At 46.7% G+C, this 19,927-nt stretch overlaps 3 protein-coding genes across 3 annotated transcripts; all 3 read left to right on the top strand.

Annotated features, from left to right (window-relative positions):
• Positions 1-1,807: 1,807 nt before the first annotated feature.
• LOC117732397 (proline-rich extensin-like protein EPR1) lies at positions 1,808-5,397 on the top strand. Its single transcript, XM_034535315.1, has 3 exons — positions 1,808-1,872; positions 2,146-2,173; positions 2,911-5,397. Exon 3 carries the CDS (start codon positions 2,917-2,919, stop codon positions 4,030-4,032), a length of 1,116 nt encoding a protein of 371 aa, XP_034391206.1. The 5' UTR covers positions 1,808-1,872; positions 2,146-2,173; positions 2,911-2,916; the 3' UTR covers positions 4,033-5,397.
• Positions 5,398-13,091: 7,694 nt separating this feature from the next.
• On the top strand, positions 13,092-15,714 carry LOC117731934 (extensin-like). The gene is made up of 3 exons (XM_034534504.1): positions 13,092-13,328; positions 13,376-14,805; positions 15,416-15,714. Exons 1-2 carry the CDS (start codon positions 13,092-13,094, stop codon positions 14,753-14,755), a joined length of 1,617 nt encoding a protein of 538 aa, XP_034390395.1. The 3' UTR covers positions 14,756-14,805; positions 15,416-15,714.
• On the top strand, positions 15,417-18,015 carry LOC117731933 (mucin-2-like). Its single transcript, XM_034534503.1, has 2 exons — positions 15,417-17,253; positions 17,349-18,015. Exons 1-2 carry the CDS (start codon positions 15,417-15,419, stop codon positions 17,423-17,425), a joined length of 1,914 nt encoding a protein of 637 aa, XP_034390394.1. The 3' UTR covers positions 17,426-18,015.
• The last annotated feature ends 1,912 nt before the right edge of the window (positions 18,016-19,927 follow it).

The raw sequence follows: 19,927 nt of genomic DNA, 5'->3' as shown, positions 1-19,927 counted from the left end.
GCATCACACTGGTTCCCTCGTCTTGAAGCCAATGAGATTTTTTCCATAGTATTTTGGTTTATTGTTATTCTCTTACGATAATAGGTTCCAGAATATCTTTGTAATGGTCTTGTTAAACTTGAGCTTGTATCGCCCTTTTCTAGTCATAAAATACATATAATTGAGCTCATGAAATACAATAAAATGCTCGAATTAAATCAACGTCTATTTTGTTTTATTTTTGCTAACTCTCATGTCATTTTAGCTCCTCCCACTCTGACCCCTCACCTGGTCCTCCACGCCCATCTCACCTGCTGCCTCACTATTTAAGCCCCTCACTTGCACTTGAAGTAACACACCTGCCAGATTGTCTTGTGTGTTACTGCTGAACTTATTATTCCCGATTACTGTCCCTTATCTGCCTGTTCTGACCCTTTCTGCCTGTTTTCGCTTTAGGATTCTCTGGCTGCTCCTTTTGGATTAGTTTTTCTTTGTGACTGGTCTCCTGGTGTTGACCCTGTCTGAACTTTAGTAAACCCAACTGTCCTTGTTAATCTGTCTCTGTGTCGTGCTTTTGGGTTCCTGTGCGCTTGTATCAGATTTTCACCTGCTGACATGAAATCTTATCTACATTTCTCAAATGTCTTGGACACAATAGGTCCTTTCGTTTTGTTTATTACCAACAGGAACTTTTCCTTCTAGCTTTGGGAATGCAGCAGTGCGGCCTCTTTAAGAACGGCGACTGCGGGTCAGTGGTTAGCAGGTCTGTCTTTCAATCAGGGGGTTGGTGGTTCAATCCCTGCCCTAGTTGTTGTGTCCTTGAGCAAGACACTTAACCCTGTAGCTGTAACATGATTGTAAGTCGCTTTGGAAAAAAAGCCCAGCCAGTGCATTCTAATATTAGACTTTTTATCAAAGGTTTGAGATAAATGAGTTGTTATCCCATTGTTTTGTCTTCCAGCACTGCACAGACACACAGCTGCATCTGCCCTTCAGACAAAATGATCCCAACTGCTTTAATATTAAACATTAAGTGTTGGATTTCTCCAGTTAAATGAAAGCAAAACTGAAATCATCTTAATTGGGCAGCCGAGCTCAAGACATTTTGTCTTACAAGATCTCGGTGACGTAAGCCAGAAACTTAGGAATGATGTTTGACAGAGACCTTTGAGGAGCGGCAAAGGGAGTTCCTGCTTCCTTCAGCTCAGAAATGCAGCAAAAATCAAGTCTTAATTCTTTTATTCTTTATTTAGAAAAGGGTATTTGTGCTTTTATGTCTTGTTTAGACTGCTGCAGCTCTCAACCTCAGTCAAAAATCAATCTTATGCCTCCAACTTGTTCAAAATGGCACTAAAAGTAGGGCCCATATCCCCCCAGTCTTAGCATATCTGCACTGGTTACCAGTTCACTAAATAAATCTCATCTTGCCACTTTCGTACTTCAATAAGATTTTGATTGCAAGACTTTTACTTATGTATTTAAGCATCTAAGTTTTTTTACATTTCAGTACTGGTACTTTGATTCATGGAAAGGCTCTGAATGGTTTGTCCGCCACTTGTTGCCCTGTTTCCAGTGTTTATGCTACGCTAAGCTAACTGCCTTTAGCTTTTACCGTACAGACATAACAGTGATATTAATCTGCTCGGCTCATTCTTCACCAGGAAGTTAATAAGTCGATTCCCCAAAATGCAGATTTCCCTTGTGATCGGTGCCAATGGGCTCATACTCTCACAGCCTTGAGCTTGACGAGCAGGTTCAACCAACCAATAGAATGTAGTGCACGTGGCAAGAATGTTTCATTAAAGCATCAGAGAATAAACGGCTGCTGAAACACAAGTTCTTTCATTTTCACCAACTTGCGCACTTGGATTCAGACGGTCTGTTCGTCAGCAGGTAAAAGATCTTCTAAGACTATTAGACTGTTACATACTTAATGAGCTGAACATCTCTAAAGTGAGAATTTAACTGATAATCCCGTTTTTAATTGTCTAATTTTAATAGTTTATTTTGCTGACGGAGTTACAATCTTTTTAGTGCAAAATTCCCTCCTTGTGTTTCTTTGTTGAGCTGCGATGAAGTGACAGCAACCCTTGAGTAATAAAAAGACAACCTTTGGAAAATATCCACATGATTTTAATAGATATTTCTTCTGTCCGCTTTGAACAGGAGCTTTGATTACAGGATCCAAAACCTGGTGAGATGTTTATGGGGGCCCCTGTGCTTAGATTTGGAAACCTTTAACAGCTATACTCCATGTCATGGACTGTTTTACAGAAACATATGCACATACAGGTAGACTTATATTACACCTACAATAAATCTGATGAAGACAAGTGTTAGAACCAGATGTTGGAGGTTGTTGTGCACACATGTACCATTTACCGTAACAAAGATGAGGCTAAAGGTGGAAACGGATTAATTTTGCTTTGAACCTTTAATGGAGCTCTTGTGAAGTCAAAGAACAGAAGTGCATGGGAGGTCATTAATATTTGCTGACCATAGATATCTTGTACTTCTTATCTTATATCTTTATAGATGTTTTAGTCCACAACCTTTTTATACAGCTAAATGCTTAATTAAATTAATTATTTATTTATTTAGACAAATATATTTGTCATTGTGACAGCCACACTTAAAAAAAAAATGGGTAGATGATGGTGGTGAGAGAGAAGACATAATTAAAATGAGTCAGCTCAAATAACCCAGCCAAGACATCAGGTTAGAAAGCGCCACCCACCTCTAGCTGCAGTAAAGTAAAAAGTTTTAAAAAATGAATCAGGAGCTACTGTTCACCCGACTTGTTTCCTTTTGAAGGACAGTTGTAAAAAGTCCCGGTTTTGTTTGTTTCTGTTGTGTTCAGTGTGGTTGAGTTCACTTCACTGGGGCACCGGTGCAGTTCAATCCAAGCTAACTGCCTCTCTGTCTCGACAGCTCCTCATGGACAACAAGGAGCTCTACCTGTCCTCACTGGATATGTCCTTGAGCCTATGTACCACCATCTACCAGATGGCTGACCATGCTAAGACCAACAAGAGGAAATGCCAACAAGTCGCCCAGAGAGTCAAAGGACTGGAAGGACTGCTTTTCACCATAAAAAAAAAAGAGCAGGGCAGAATCTCTGAGACTGTGGAGAACGTTCTGAAGGAACTCTGCAGCACTCTGACATCTGCCAAGACGCTGATGGAGAAAGTCTCCCAATATAATTCTCTTTCCACTTTGACGAAGCCCAAGATCGATGTCGACAAGTTCTCCAATGTGGACGAAAGGCTGGTTGATAACTTCCGGGCACTGTCTGGGTTTTTTCTTATTGACCAGGGCAAGAACCCGGGTACCATGTCCCCAATGGGCCCCTCAGCCCAAATGACTCAAGCCAACGCCATGCCCCCCATGATGTATGGCCCCTCAGCCCAAATGACTCAACCCAACGCCATGCCCCCCATGATGTATGGCCCCTCAGACCAAATGACTCAACCCAACGCCATGCCCCCCATGATGTATGGCCCCTCAGCCCAAATGACTCAACCCAACGCCATGCCCCCCATGATGTATGGCCCCTCAGCCCAAATGACTCAACCCAACGCCATGCCCCCCATGATGTATGGCCCCTCAGCCCAAATGACTCAACCCAACGCCATGCCCCCCATGATGTATGGCCCCTCAGCCCAAATGACTCAACCCAACGCCATGCCCCCCATGATGTATGACCCCTCAGCCCAAATGCCTCAACCCAACGCCATGCCCCCCATGATGTATGGCCCCTCAGCCCAAATGCCTCAACCCAGCACCATGCCCTACATGACAATGTATAACCCAGCAACCCCTTTTCCTTCACAGAGCACCATGCCCACTTTGACAATGCCTTACCCCACAACTCCCTCGCCTTTCAGCAGCGTTATGCCCTCCATGGGAATGTCTAACTCCATTTCCCCCTTGTCCTCCATCCCTTTCTCCACCCTAACAGACCATAATTCGGACGTGGGCATGATGGCCCCAATGAATGTTTCAAGACAAACTACACCTGCGGTACCAAACTATGGGTTTTCACTGAGGTGAGGTCTTCTCAGTAACAACTAAAACCAGAAGTGGAGAAGTAAAAATCCTCCACATACTCTTGTCACAGTGCAGGGAAGCACATTGCTATCACCAGAAACGCAATTTGTGCGGATCATTATCTGTAACCAGTGTAGCATTGTAGCATTGGGGAACTAGCTAGCTTGCTAGTGGAGTAGCAGCCCCTCTGCCCCACTCCCCACTGCTCCGGAGAAAGACAAGCTAACTAGCATGCCATCCGTCTCCGGAGCAGCGTACGCTCTCTTCCCATCAACACTTTTCAGGACACTAGTACTAGAAAAATGATCACAACAAACTGTTCAATGTCCATTCTACTCCTTTTACATTCCTATGGCCTAGAAAGCAAAATGTCAAGATTAAGTATCACTGACGTTGAAGGATCATTCAACATTCGTATGGAATCATCAACAGTGACATCATATATCAGCAAAAAAGTGCCCTTGACGGCAACAACACTGGACATTTGTGCCAGACTTTTATTCTCACTTCGATCTCCAAGACAAAGCCTCGGCCATCAAGTCCTCTTTGTCTCCAGAGGACCGGCCGCTGTCGGTATCTACAGCGGATGTTAGAAAAACCCTGAAGAGAGTGAATATGAGTGAAGCTGCTGGACCTGAAAACATCTCTAGTTGTCTACTAAGAATTCGCTAACCAAGCGAACGGATGTCGTCAATGACATTTTCAGCATATCACCGTCACGGGAGAGACCTGCAGTATCGAGTCTAAACCACTACCGGCCTGTGGCACTCACACCTGTCTGAACTTACAAACAGACCTTGCACGGAGCCCCCCAGGGCTGTGTGCTCAGCCCCTTCCTGTTGTAATTAATCCTCCACCCTCCTCTTATAATATTGTTGTTTTGAAAATGGGACTGCAAAATGTATTTCCCTGTTGCACTGTGACAATGAATAACCTTGTGATGACTATTAACCAACACAATTATGTTAATTACTGCTTTTGAAGAAGATTATTCTTTCTGCATGTACAGTTCTTTTTCACTACAAGTTTCTTACACCTGCAGTGTGCCTTCATTGGACATTTATTCAGTTTATTTTACATGTATGCACTATTCATCATTATGATTGTATTATTTCTAAGTGAGGCACTTTATTACAGTTTCTGTTTTGATAATACTCTCAATTCAATTCAATTGTTTTTGTATAGCCCAGGATCACAAATTACAAATTTGCTTTGCAATCTGTACACATACATATTTCTTTCAACATATTCAGTGGCTTAAAGGATTTATAGTACTGATGGTTTGTAAACAACACCTCATGAACTATTTGCATGGAGAATAATAATGTATTGTTAAAACATGTTACAGAGGAGCTTTTTGTTATTAAAGGAACATTCAGTAACTTCAAAACTTGAGTGTGGAGAGTTTTTTTTTTACCTTCAAGTTCACTTCCCACTTCATGTCATACTTTAAAGAAAGTTAATGTATAATAATTATTTTACTCTCTTTAATCATCCGTGAGAAGGACCAAGGTACGCATAAAACTGGGAGGGCAGGTAAAGGTGAAAAAGATACCCAATAATATTTATAAGAATTACAATGGGGAACAAAGGGACAAATAGGAATAACTAAATAAGTTCAACATAATTGTGTTGATGTTACACCCCTAAAAAGGGGGATAAATAATCACAAGAGTGATTTGGTGTCTTTTCCCCAACAAGGCTTTACTTTTGTGAGGAAAAGATCGAGATTCTCCCAGAGGTATGTGGGCGGAGACTAAAGCAATCGATCTCAGACTCAAGATCCAGACTGCTTAGTAGATCACTCATCTCTTTACTCTATTATTTTAACTTGCACAATAATGAACGACATAAATAATGTAAGAACAACACCATAGTCAACACCTTAATCTTCTAAACACTTATGTCATTTATGAACAATCACAATCAAGCACAACAGAGCATGACATCTCCCTACTCTCTAGCCTGCTCAAGAGTGCATGTTTTCCAACCTGTCACATTGAGGTCTACAGAACTTAGGACGAACAACATGATGAGGGCTCCATGAAACCAGAGACACTCCTGATCCATCTTCTGACTGCAGAACATATGACGTTGGTGAGTCCATGGCTTATTGAAGCAGAGAGAAGTGGTGCAGATGTACTCTCCCAAGCACTGTGTCAATGTGTAGCCCGGAGCACTGTGTCAATGTGTAGCCCGGAGCACTGTGTCAATGTGTAGCCCGGAGCACTGTGTCAATGTGTAGCCCATAGCACTGTGTCAATGTGTAGCCTGGAGCACTGTGTCAATGTGTAGCCCATAGCACTGTGTCAATGTGTAGCCTGGAGCACTGTGTCAATGTGTAGCCCGGAGCACTGTGTCAATGTGTAGCCTGGAGCACTGTGTCAATGTGTAGCCCGGAGCACTGTGTCAATGTGTAGCCCGGAGCACTGTGTCAATGTGTAGCCCGGAGCACTGTGTCAATGTGTAGCCCCGAGCACTGTGTCAATGTGTAGCCTGGAGCACTGTGTCAATGTGTAGCCTGGAGCACTGTGTCAATGTGTAGCCCGGAGCACTGTGTCAATGTGTAGCCCGGAGCACTGTGTCAATGTGTAGCCCCAAAGCACTGTGTCAATGTGTAGCCCCAAAGCACTGTGTCAATGTGTAGCCCATAGCACTGTGTCAATGTGTAGCCCCAAAGCACTGTGTCAATGTGTAGCCCCGAGCACTGTGTCAATGTGTAGCCCAAAGCACTGTGTCAATGTGTAGCCCATAGCACTGTGTCAATGTGTAGCCCCAAAGCACTGTGTCAATGTGTAGCCCCGAGCACTGTGTCAATGTGTAGCCCCAAAGCACTGTGTCAATGTGTAGCCCATAGCACTGTGTCAATGTGTAGCCCAAAGCACTGTGTCAATGTGTAGCCGGAGCACTGTGTCAATGTGTAGCCCCAAAGCACTGTGTCAATGTGTAGCCCCAAAGCACTGTGTCAATGTGTAGCCCCGAGCACTGTGTCAATGTGTAGCCCCAAAGCACTGTGTCAATGTGTAGCCCATAGCACTGTGTCAATGTGTAGCCCCAAAGCACTGTGTCAATGTGTAGCCCCGAGCACTGTGTCAATGTGTAGCCCCAAAGCACTGTGTCAATGTGTAGCCTGGAGCACTGTGTCAATGTGTAGCCCGGAGCACTGTGTCAATGTGTAGCCCAAAGCACTGTGTCAATGTGTAGCCCCGAGCACTGTGTCAATGTGTAGCCCGGAGCACTGTGTCAATGTGTAGCCTGGAGCACTGTGTCAATGTGTAGCCCGGAGCACTGTGTCAATGTGTAGCCTGGAGCACTGTGTCAATGTGTAGCCCGGAGCACTGTGTCAATGTGTAGCCCCAAAGCACTGTGTCAATGTGTAGCCCCAAAGCACTGTGTCAATGTGTAGCCCCAAAGCACTGTGTCAATGTGTAGCCCCAAAGCACTGTGTCAATGTGTAGCCCAAAGCACTGTGTCAATGTGTAGCCCATAGCACTGTGTCAATGTGTAGCCCCAAAGCACTGTGTCAATGTGTAGCCCCAAAGCACTGTGTCAATGTGTAGCCCCGAGCACTGTGTCAATGTGTAGCCCAAAGCACTGTGTCAATGTGTAGCCCCGAGCACTGTGTCAATGTGTAGCCCCGAGCACTGTGTCAATGTGTAGCCCAAAGCACTGTGTCAATGTGTAGCCCCAAAGCACTGTGTCAATGTGTAGCCCAAAGCACTGTGTCAATGTGTAGCCCCAAAGCACTGTGTCAATGTGTAGCCCGGAGCACTGTGTCAATGTGTAGCCCAAAGCACTGTGTCAATGTGTAGCCCCGAGCACTGTGTCAATGTGTAGCCCGGAGCACTGTGTCAATGTGTAGCCTGGAGCACTGTGTCAATGTGTAGCCCGGAGCACTGTGTCAATGTGTAGCCCCAAAGCACTGTGTCAATGTGTAGCCCCAAAGCACTGTGTCAATGTGTAGCCCCAAAGCACTGTGTCAATGTGTAGCCCCGAGCACTGTGTCAATGTGTAGCCCAAAGCACTGTGTCAATGTGTAGCCCGGAGCACTGTGTCAATGTGTAGCCCCAAAGCACTGTGTCAATGTGTAGCCCCGAGCACTGTGTCAATGTGTAGCCCGGAGCACTGTGTCAATGTGTAGCCTGGAGCACTGTGTCAATGTGTAGCCCGGAGCACTGTGTCAATGTGTAGCCCCAAAGCACTGTGTCAATGTGTAGCCCCAAAGCACTGTGTCAATGTGTAGCCCATAGCACTGTGTCAATGTGTAGCCCGGAGCACTGTGTCAATGTGTAGCCCCAAAGCACTGTGTCAATGTGTAGCCCCGAGCACTGTGTCAATGTGTAGCCCGGAGCACTGTGTCAATGTGTAGCCCCAAAGCACTGTGTCAATGTGTAGCCCGGAGCACTGTGTCAATGTGTAGCCGGAGCACTGTGTCAATGTGTAGCCGGAGCACTGTGTCAATGTGTAGCCCCGAGCACTGTGTCAATGTGTAGCCCCGAGCACTGTGTCAATGTGTAGCCGGAGCACTGTGTCAATGTGTAGCCCCGAGCACTGTGTCAATGTGTAGCCCCAAAGCACTGTGTCAATGTGTAGCCCGGAGCACTGTGTCAATGTGTAGCCCAAAGCACTGTGTCAATGTGTAGCCCCGAGCACTGTGTCAATGTGTAGCCCGGAGCACTGTGTCAATGTGTAGCCCGGAGCACTGTGTCAATGTGTAGCCCGGAGCACTGTGTCAATGTGTAGCCCCAAAGCACTGTGTCAATGTGTAGCCCCAAAGCACTGTGTCAATGTGTAGCCCCAAAGCACTGTGTCAATGTGTAGCCCCGAGCACTGTGTCAATGTGTAGCCCAAAGCACTGTGTCAATGTGTAGCCCCAAAGCACTGTGTCAATGTGTAGCCCCAAAGCACTGTGTCAATGTGTAGCCCCGAGCACTGTGTCAATGTGTAGCCCAAAGCACTGTGTCAATGTGTAGCCCCAAAGCACTGTGTCAATGTGTAGCCCCGAGCACTGTGTCAATGTGTAGCCCGGAGCACTGTGTCAATGTGTAGCCCGGAGCACTGTGTCAATGTGTAGCCCCAAAGCACTGTGTCAATGTGTAGCCCCAAAGCACTGTGTCAATGTGTAGCCCATAGCACTGTGTCAATGTGTAGCCCGGAGCACTGTGTCAATGTGTAGCCCCAAAGCACTGTGTCAATGTGTAGCCCCGAGCACTGTGTCAATGTGTAGCCCGGAGCACTGTGTCAATGTGTAGCCCCAAAGCACTGTGTCAATGTGTAGCCCCGAGCACTGTGTCAATGTGTAGCCCGGAGCACTGTGTCAATGTGTAGCCGGAGCACTGTGTCAATGTGTAGCCGGAGCACTGTGTCAATGTGTAGCCCCGAGCACTGTGTCAATGTGTAGCCCCGAGCACTGTGTCAATGTGTAGCCGGAGCACTGTGTCAATGTGTAGCCGGAGCACTGTGTCAATGTGTAGCCCCGAGCACTGTGTCAATGTGTAGCCGGAGCACTGTGTCAATGTGTAGCCCAAAGCACTGTGTCAATGTGTAGCCGGAGCACTGTGTCAATGTGTAGCCGGAGCACTGTCTCAATGTGTAGCCCGGAGCATTGTGTCAATGTGTAGCCCCAAAGCACTGTGTCAATGTGTAGCCCATAGCACTGTGTCAATGTGTAGCCCCAAAGCACTGTGTCAATGTGTAGCCCCAAAGCACTGTGTCAATGTGTAGCCCCAAAGCACTGTGTCAATGTGTAGCCCATAGCACTGTGTCAATGTGTAGCCCAAAGCACTGTGTCAATGTGTAGCCCCAAAGCACTGTGTCAATGTGTAGCCCATAGCACTGTGTCAATGTGTAGCCCCAAAGCACTGTGTCAATGTGTAGCCCCAAAGCACTGTGTCAATGTGTAGCCCCGAGCACTGTGTCAATGTGTAGCCCAAAGCACTGTGTCAATGTGTAGCCCAAAGCACTGTGTCAATGTGTAGCCCCAAAGCACTGTGTCAATGTGTAGCCGGAGCACTGTGTCAATGTGTAGCCGGAGCACTGTGTCAATGTGTAGTCGGAGCACTGTGTCAATGTGTAGCCGGAGCACTGTGTCAATGTGTAGCCGGAGCACTGTGTCAATGTGTAGCTGGAGCACTGTGTCAATGTGTAGCTGGAGCACTGTGTCAATGTGTAGCTGGAGCACTGTGTCAATGTGTAGCCCCGAGCACTGTGTCAATGTGTAGCCCCGAGCACTGTGTCAATGTGTAGCCCCAAAGCACTGTGTCAATGTGTAGCCCCAAAGCACTGTGTCAATGTGTAGCCCCGAGCACTGTGTCAATGTGTAGCCCGGAGCACTGTGTCAATGTGTAGCCCCAAAGCACTGTGTCAATGTGTAGCCCCGAGCACTGTGTCAATGTGTAGCCCGGAGCACTGTGTCAATGTGTAGCCGGAGCACTGTGTCAATGTGTAGCCGGAGCACTGTGTCAATGTGTAGCCCCGAGCACTGTGTCAATGTGTAGCCCCGAGCACTGTGTCAATGTGTAGCCGGAGCACTGTGTCAATGTGTAGCCGGAGCACTGTGTCAATGTGTAGCCCCGAGCACTGTGTCAATGTGTAGCCGGAGCACTGTGTCAATGTGTAGCCCAAAGCACTGTGTCAATGTGTAGCCGGAGCACTGTGTCAATGTGTAGCCGGAGCACTGTCTCAATGTGTAGCCCGGAGCATTGTGTCAATGTGTAGCCCCAAAGCACTGTGTCAATGTGTAGCCCATAGCACTGTGTCAATGTGTAGCCCCAAAGCACTGTGTCAATGTGTAGCCCCAAAGCACTGTGTCAATGTGTAGCCCCAAAGCACTGTGTCAATGTGTAGCCCATAGCACTGTGTCAATGTGTAGCCCAAAGCACTGTGTCAATGTGTAGCCCCAAAGCACTGTGTCAATGTGTAGCCCATAGCACTGTGTCAATGTGTAGCCCCAAAGCACTGTGTCAATGTGTAGCCCCAAAGCACTGTGTCAATGTGTAGCCCCGAGCACTGTGTCAATGTGTAGCCCAAAGCACTGTGTCAATGTGTAGCCCCGAGCACTGTGTCAATGTGTAGCCGGAGCACTGTGTCAATGTGTAGCCGGAGCACTGTGTCAATGTGTAGCCTGAGCACTGTGTCAATGTGTAGCCCCGAGCACTGTGTCAATGTGTAGCCCCGAGCACTGTGTCAATGTGTAGCCGGAGCACTGTGTCAATGTGTAGCTGGAGCACTGTGTCAATGTGTAGCTGGAGCACTGTGTCAATGTGTAGCTGGAGCACTGTGTCAATGTGTAGCTGGAGCACTGTGTCAATGTGTAGCTGGAGCACTGTGTCAACTTTAATAATCCATTAGTAATTTATACCATTTAGCCAATCAAGGGCCATTTTTCAAGCATTACTTTTAAGTAAGTTTTCTGAAAGATTCTTTTATTAAAGTAGGATTTTAAACTTTTGCTTGTCATGAAGTGTTTTTTAATTGTTGTGTTGGTAATTGAAGTAAAGTAGCTTGAACAGGATGAGCCGGTTGAACAAACAGGAAGTTTCAGGAAGACGTCCCAGAAGAAACTTGTGCTGTCAGTTGGATTCTGACGGCCGCCTGTCAACAGGTAAATAATCTTTTAAAAAAAGGTTCCTTCATTAGCTCTTGCATTACAGCGGTCTTGTGGCAATTTCTAAAGCGTGAATTTTCATTTGCTCAAAAAAACAACAGCCAGTTTTAGCTTTCTTAATATTTATCTAGAATTGTATTATTTAAATATTAATTCACCAGATAATCCAGTTTTTTTTTTTTTTATTGTTTATTTTGCTGATGGAGTAGGAGATTTTTATAAATCCATAAAGGAACATTTAAAGGATGAATATACTGCTGTTGGTGTCCGTCAACATTTGTTAGGTTGCTCTATGAACATTTAAACAGGTTTTTCTTGCTTATTAATATTTCTCGGGTTGCCATTAAAAGACCCCTTTCTATTGTAAGTGATGAGGGACACAATCCATAATCCTCATTCTGTGCAGAAATACCAAAGTTACAATCTTTTTGGTACAAAATTGGCTTGTGTTTGTGTTGAGCTGCAATTTAGTACTAAAATGTATTATTGCACCTACAAGAAATATGTTGAAGACGGGTGTCTTCAACATATTTAACAAGATGTTCGAGGTTGTGGTGCAAACATTCACCGTTTGGTGTCAACACGGTGGTCCGTGAGTTGAGTTCCTTTAAACTTTTCATGGAGATCTTGTGATATTTTCAAAACTCCACCCAATCTCTCAGAAAAGATCTGTCATTTCCCCGAAGTGACAGTGACTCAGTTTAGGGAAATTACAGAGATCCGTTCAAGCTGAACAAAGTATGTACTCGTACTTTACTCGACCATATACACAGTATCTTGTGCTCCTTTGCACTTAAAAAATATTTAATTTGTTTTACACATTTTTTTCACCGCTATGCTCCCTGGTTAAATTTTAGATTACAATTAGTTAAAATATTTGATGCATTGTCATAGAAAATGTACTCAACTGATTGGCCGTGAATCAGTCAGCCTAAATAACCCAGCCTGTCCAGGTGAAAGAAATCAGGTTAGAAAGCTCCACCCACCTGCAAAGTAAAGAACCAACCACAACTCGGCAGGAGGAGCAGTGAGTCACACGCCTCGGCTCCAGTTCACCAGACTTACTTCATGTTTAACTACTTCACATCAGCTCAGGTCGGTTTGATTGGTGCAATTTGCGGTTTTGTTAATTTCACCGGTCCACTTCAATCCAAGCTAACTGCCTCTCTCTCCCCAGCATCTCACGGTCAAACAGTAGGACTGAATATCTGACCCTGTGGAGAACGCTCTGAAGAAACTCTGCAGCACCATCTGCCAAGACGCTGATGGAGCAATTTCCCCAAACTAATAATTTTTTTCCGGCCTTGATGCAGACCAGAAGTCACCAAGACAAGTTCTCCAATTCCAGGTTCTCTCTGGGGCTCTTCTGATGGACCAAGAAAACACACCACACCAAGTGCATGATGATGCTGCTGCAGGAAAGACACAGCCTCTATATACCATCACCACAGCCACTATGAACCAACCCAGCCCCATGGCCGCCATGACCACCTACAACCCCACATCTCCTATGAACCAATCCAGCCCCATGGCCCCCATGACCACCTACAACCCCACAGCCACGATGAACCAACCCAGCCCCATGGCCGCCATGACCACCTACAACCCCACATCTCCTATGAACCAATCCAGCCCCATGGCCCCCATGACCACGTACAACCCCACAGCCACGATGAACCAACCCAGCCCCATGGCCGCCATGACCACCTACAACCCAACATCTCCTATGAACCAATCCAGCCCCATGGCCCCCATGACCACCTACAACCCCACAGCCACGATGAACCAACCCAGCCCCATGGCCACCATGACCACCTACAACCCCACATCTCCTATGAACCAACCCAGCCCCATGGCCCCCATGACCACGTACAACCCCACAGCCACGATGAACCAACCCAGCCCCATGGCCGCCATGACCACCTACAACCCCACATCTCCTATGAACCAACCCAGCCCCATGGCCCCCATGACCACGTACAACCCCACAGCCACGATGAACCAACCCAGCCCCATGGCCGCCATGACCACCTACAACCCCACATCTCCTATGAACCAATCCAGCCCCATGGCCCCCATGACCACCTACAACCCCACAGCCACGATGAACCAACCCAGCCCCATGGCCCCCATGACCACCTACAACCCCACATCTCCTATGAACCAACCCAGCAGCATGCCCCCATAACAACGTATAACCCCACAGCCCCCATGCCCCCCATGACAACGTATAACCCCACAGCCCCCATGGCCCCCATGACAACGTATTACCCCACAGCCCCTATGACCCAACCCAGCCCAATGGCCCCCATGACAACGTATAACCCCACAGCCCCTATGACCCAACCCAGCCCCATGGCCCCCATGACAACGTATAACCCCACAGCCCCTATGACCCAACCCAGCCCCATGGCCCCCATGACGACGTATAACCTCACAGCCCCATTGAACCAACCCAGCCCCATGGCCCCCATGCCCACCTACAACCCCACATCTTCTATGACCCAACCCAGCCCCATGGCCGCCATGACCACCTACAACCCCACATCTCCTATGAACCAACCCAGCCCCATGGCCCCCATGACCACTTACAACCCCACATCTCCTAGTAACCAACCCAGCAGCATGCCCCCCATGGCCCCCATGGCCCCCATGATGATGTATAACCCCACAGCCACTATGAGCCAACCTAGCAGCATGGCCGCCATGACCACGTACAACCCCAGAACTCCTATGCCTCAATCCAGCAGCATGCCCCCCATGACGACGTATAACCTCACAGCCCCGATGAACCAACCCAGCCCCATGGCCCCCATGACAACATATAACCAAAGAACTCCTATGGCCCTACCCAGCACCATGCCCCCCATGACAATGTATAACCAAAGAACTCCTATGGCCATACCCAGCACCATGGCTCCCATGACAGTGTATAACCACCCAACTCTCGCTCCTGTCGGCATTTTCATGCCCCCCATGGCAATGTCTGATACCATGTCCCCAATGTCCTCAGTCCCTTTTTCCACCCCTCCAGTCCCCAAATCTGCCATAGACATGAATGCCCCGATGGATCTCTCAACACAACCCACATATGTACCAAAATATGGCTTTTTACCCTAATGCAAGAGGGTTTTGGTTGGCTAGAATCAGCCAGAGAAATGTACCCAGGTATTACAGGTTTATGTTAATTACTCAGAATAATCACTACCACAGCTTCCTATAGGGTGGGGTTAAAGAAAAGATGCGCCACAATAAATACTATGGTTCAATTAGCAGAAATAACACAAGACAGAACAAACTCAATCACTTTGCTTTTAATCTGGTTGCACCTTTATACAGTAATTATAGATGTTTCTTTTAATGTGTAATACGATCTTATAGAGAGAAAACATTTTATTTGAACAAATGTATTTGACGTTGTGAGGGCAAAGGAAAACCAAACTGAAAAAAGGTAGATGATGGTGGTGAGAGAAAAGAGAGACATAAAATGAGTCAGACTAAATAACCCAGCCTGCCCAGGTGTAAGACATCCGGTTGTAAAGCTCCACCTACCTCTACCTGCAGTCAACCTGCAAAGTAAAAATAACACAAGTCTGCAGGGGGAGCAGTGAGTCACACACACCTCAGCTCCAGTTCACCAGACTAAGTTCATTTTAATTCACTAATTGGTGCAATTCACAGTTTTGTTTGTTTCAGTCTTGTACAGTCTGGTTAAAATCTTCACTGTGGTACCGGTGCATTTTAATCCAAGCTAACTGCCTCTCTGTCTCTACAGCTAATCATGGCTGGCATGGATCTAAACCTGTCCCCAGTGGATTTGACCTTGAACCTATGTTCAACAATCTACCAGATGGCTGAGAATGCGACTGCCAACAAGAAGCGCTGCCAACAAGTCGCCCAGAGAGTCAAATCACAGGAGGGACTGGTTCATACCGTGAAACAAAAGGAGCCTAGCGTAATCTCTGAGACTGTGGAGAACGCTCTGAAGGAACTCTGCAGCACTCTGAAATCTGGCAAGACGCTGATGGAGAAACTTTCTTCCGGCTTGGTGGAGTCTAGCAGCTACGAAGACGAGTTCTCCAATCTGAACGAAATGCTCACTGATAACTTCCAGGTTCTGTCAAGGGTTATTCTGATTAACCAGGGACACCCGAAGCATCAAGGGTATGAAACTGTTGGAGGAAAGACACGTACTAGCCACACAACCCCTCTACTCGAAACCATGCCCCCGTTGAAAACGCAAAACCCCACAGATGCTATCCCTCAACCCAGCACCAAGCCCCATAAGGCAATGCATAGCCCCACAGATGCTAAGCCTCAACTCTGCACCAAGCCCCCCAAAACAACACATAACACCACAGATGCTAAGCCTCAACTCCGCACCAAGTCCCCCAAGACGATGCATAACCCCACAGGTGCTGAGCCTCAACTCCGCACCAAGCCCCCCAAAACAACACATAACCCCACAGATGCTAAGCCTCAACTCCGCACCAAGTCCTCCAAGACGATGCTTAACCCCACAGATGCTAAGTCTCAACTCAGCACCAAGCCCCCCAAAACAACACATAACCCCACAGATGCTAAGCCTCAACTCCGCACCAAGTCCTCCAAGACGATGCTTAACCCCACAGATGCTAAGTCTCAACTCAGCACCAAGCCCCACAAAACAACACATAACCCCACAGATGCTAAGCCTCAACTCCGCACCAAGTCCTCCAAGACGATGCTTAACCCCACAGATGCTAAGTCTCAACTCAGCACCAAGCCCCCCAAGACAATGCATAACCCCACAGACACTATGCCTCAACCCAGCACCATGCCCCCCAAGACGACGGATAGCCCCCCGGACACTATGCCTCAACCCAGCACCATGCCCCCCAATATGACGGATAGCCCCCTGGACACTATACCTCAACCCAGAACCATGCTCCCAATGACAACGTTTTACCCCACAGTTGCTATGCCTCAACCCAGCACTATGCCCCCAATGACAACACATAGCCCCACAGATGCTATGCCTCAACCCAGCATCATGCCCCCCAATATGACGGATAGCCCCCCGGACACTATGCCTCAACCTAGCACCATGCCCCTCAATATGACGGATAGCCCCCCGGACACTATGCCTCAACCCAGCACCATGCTCCCAATGACAATGTATTACCCCACAGTTGCTATGCCTCAAACCAACACCATGTCCCCCATGACAATGTATTACCCCACAGTTGCTATGCCTCAAACCAACACCATGTCCCCCATGACAACACATAATCCTACAGCCCCGATGCTTCAACCCAGCACCATTTTTCAAAGTCCCATGCCCACTATGACAATGTGTCACCCCACCGTTCCTGTGCCTTTTGGCTGGGTCATTCCTTCCATGGCGATGTCTAACTCCATGTCCCCCAGGTCCTCCATCCCTTTCCCCACCCTTACAGTCCCCAATTCTGATATGGACACAATGGAGAAATTGTCATTGGGCCTGGAGGAGTCCAACAGCGATGGAAATGAGTTCTCCAATGTGGACAAAATGCTCACTGATAACTTCCAGGTTTTGTCGGGGGCTCTTCTGATTGACCAGGAAAATGTGTCGCACCAAATGTATGAAACGGTTGAAGGTAGGACACATCTTCATACGAGCCCCACAGCCCCTCAACCAAGCGCCATGCCCTCCATGACAATGTATCGACAAACAACCCCTTTTCCTTTACAGAACCCTGTGCCCACCACGTGTCACCCTACATCTCCTGCTCCCGTCGGCTGGTTCATTCCCTCTGTTGCTATGTCTAACTCCATGTCCTGCATCCCTTTCCCCACCCTGACGGTCCACAATTCTGACGTGGGCACGATGGAGTCCAGCAGTCACGATGACGAGTTCGACAATGTGGACAAAATGCTTACTGATAACTTCCAGGTTCTGTCAGGGGCTCTTCTGATTGACCAAGAAAACATACTGCACCAAATGTATGAAACTATTGAAGGAAAGACACAGCCACATACTCTCCTCGTAGCCCCTCAACCCAGCACTATTCCCCCACCCAGCACCATGCCCCCCATGACAACCCATAACGCCACGACAGGATACCTCAACCCAGCACCATGCCCCCCATAACAACCCATAACCCCACGACGGTATGCTTCAACCCAGCACCATGCCCCCCATAACAACCCATAACCCCACGACGGTATGCTTCAACCCAGCACCATGCCCCCCATGACAACCCATAACCCCACGACGGTATGCCTCAACCCAGCAATATGACAATGTTTCACCCCATATCTCCTGCGACTGTTGGATTGTTCACGCCCTCCATGACTGTCTAACTCCACGTCCCCCATGCCCTCCATCCCTTTCTCAACTCATACAGTCCCCAATTCTACCCTGATACCAAAAATGATCCAAACAGTTGCTGCTGGTGGCTAACACCCCCCCGCCTCACGTCCCGGCTGTGCCTGAGAAGGTTTAAGCTACCTCGCAAACAGTCCCAGCACTTCCACCACTATATTGTTAAAAACCGGAGCCCCCCAGGGCTGTGTGCTCAGCCCCTTCCTGTTGTAATTAATTAATTAATCATCCACCCTCCACTTAGAATATTGTTTTTTTTGTTTTTTTATATTGGATAATGGGACTGGAAACTGTATTTAGTTTCACAACCCTTGTATGACAATGAATAACCTTGTAACCTTTGTAACCTTGGGATGGCTATTAACTAATATAATATTTTCTTTCTGCATGCAATAACCTGTATTTTACAGAGGGTTTAAATGGACATTTGTTAGTTTATATTAAGTATATGCACTATTCATTATTCTGATTTTATTTTTCCGAAGTTTTCCGAAGTTACTGTTTTTGTATTGAAATATTATACATATATAGAGGCTTAATGGATTTATAGTACTGCAACTGGTGGTTTGTATCCAACATGTAAATCAGTATTATCTGATGATCATGAACTGTATGTATGGAGAACAATAACTTATTGTTAAAACATGTTACTGTATTCCAGTTTGTTATTAAAGGCACTTTCAGTAACTTCAAAACTTAAGTGTGTTTTTGACCTTCAAGTTCACTTCTAACTTCATTAAAGAAAGTTAATGTGTGATCATTATTTGTATCTCTTTAATCATCTGTAACAACTAATAAAGGTCCTAATCTCTTCTTGGTTCACTTAGTGATGGATGTCTGTCACTGATTAGAAAAGACCCACCTTCCTTCAGATCCATAGCACCACCTTGTGGTCATTAGACTGAACCACACAGCTGTTGTTATTGATTATGGACAAAGATTAAAGACCAGTCTCTTCAACTTTCCATCAAAGCATTTTTTTTATAAATATGATCTGGCTCCACATGGTGAAATAAACCAGATATCAGTTCATCTGAGAAAATATAACATGTTAACACATTGTATTTGTGTTCATTGTTAACCAAAGAATCCAGATAATGTTTTATAATCAACACATCAAGCTGTTTGTTTGGTCTTTGTATGTAAAGTTAAGATGCAAAATCACAATTTTTAGAAACATTTTAAAAAGGGCTCTCCTTTCAGAAATTGTGATTTTAGCAAATGCAAAAAAGCAAATTCTTTACTGCAAAATATATCTGAATCCTCTTTGCAGTGTGTCATCCAGCTCTACTAGCTTGTCCTCCTGTTCAGCCAGCTTCCTCTTCAGCTCCTCGAGCCTCTTCTTCTGCTCCTCGAGCCTCTTCTTCTGCTCCTCTAGCCTCTTCTTCTGCTCCTCGAGCCTCTTCTTCAGCTCCTCGAGCCTCTTCTTCAGCTCCTCGAGCCTCTTCTTCTGTTCCTCGAGCCTCTTCTTCAGCTCCTCGAGCCTCTTCTTCAGCTCCTCGAGCCTCTTCTTCAGCTCCTCGAGCCTCTTCTTCAGCTCCTCGAGCCTCTTCAGTCCCCCGCTGATGTCCAACAAGGTGGAGTCCTTCAGTACCAGTTGTTGCCGAGGCAGTCTGGATCCACCGGGAGCTTTGAGGAGGTCCCTCCAGCTGCGGAGCCCGTACGAGTCTGAGGACTCCAAGAAGAGTGTGCACGTCGTCTTGATGCAACGTGCACACTAATGCACCAGGAAGTATGAAGCCTGTAAAGCCCTCACAGAGCAGGAGGTCAAAGGGTCAAACAGGAAACCGCTGTTTGTGAAACGAGAAGTCGACGTTGATTTATTCGTCACTTAACTTCCGTTCTTCAGTAACGACACTTCAGAAGTATTTTTGTTGCTTTAAAAGATTTTGAAAAGACGTATACATTCTATATATATATGTATATATTTAAATATATTTACACGT

Source organism: Cyclopterus lumpus, chromosome 6 (assembly GCF_009769545.1).
Source record: "Cyclopterus lumpus isolate fCycLum1 chromosome 6, fCycLum1.pri, whole genome shotgun sequence".
Taxonomy (NCBI): Eukaryota; Metazoa; Chordata; class Actinopteri; order Perciformes; family Cyclopteridae; genus Cyclopterus; species Cyclopterus lumpus.
Note: the sequence above shows the minus strand (reverse complement) of the source record. Positions and strands in the feature narration are given on the sequence as shown.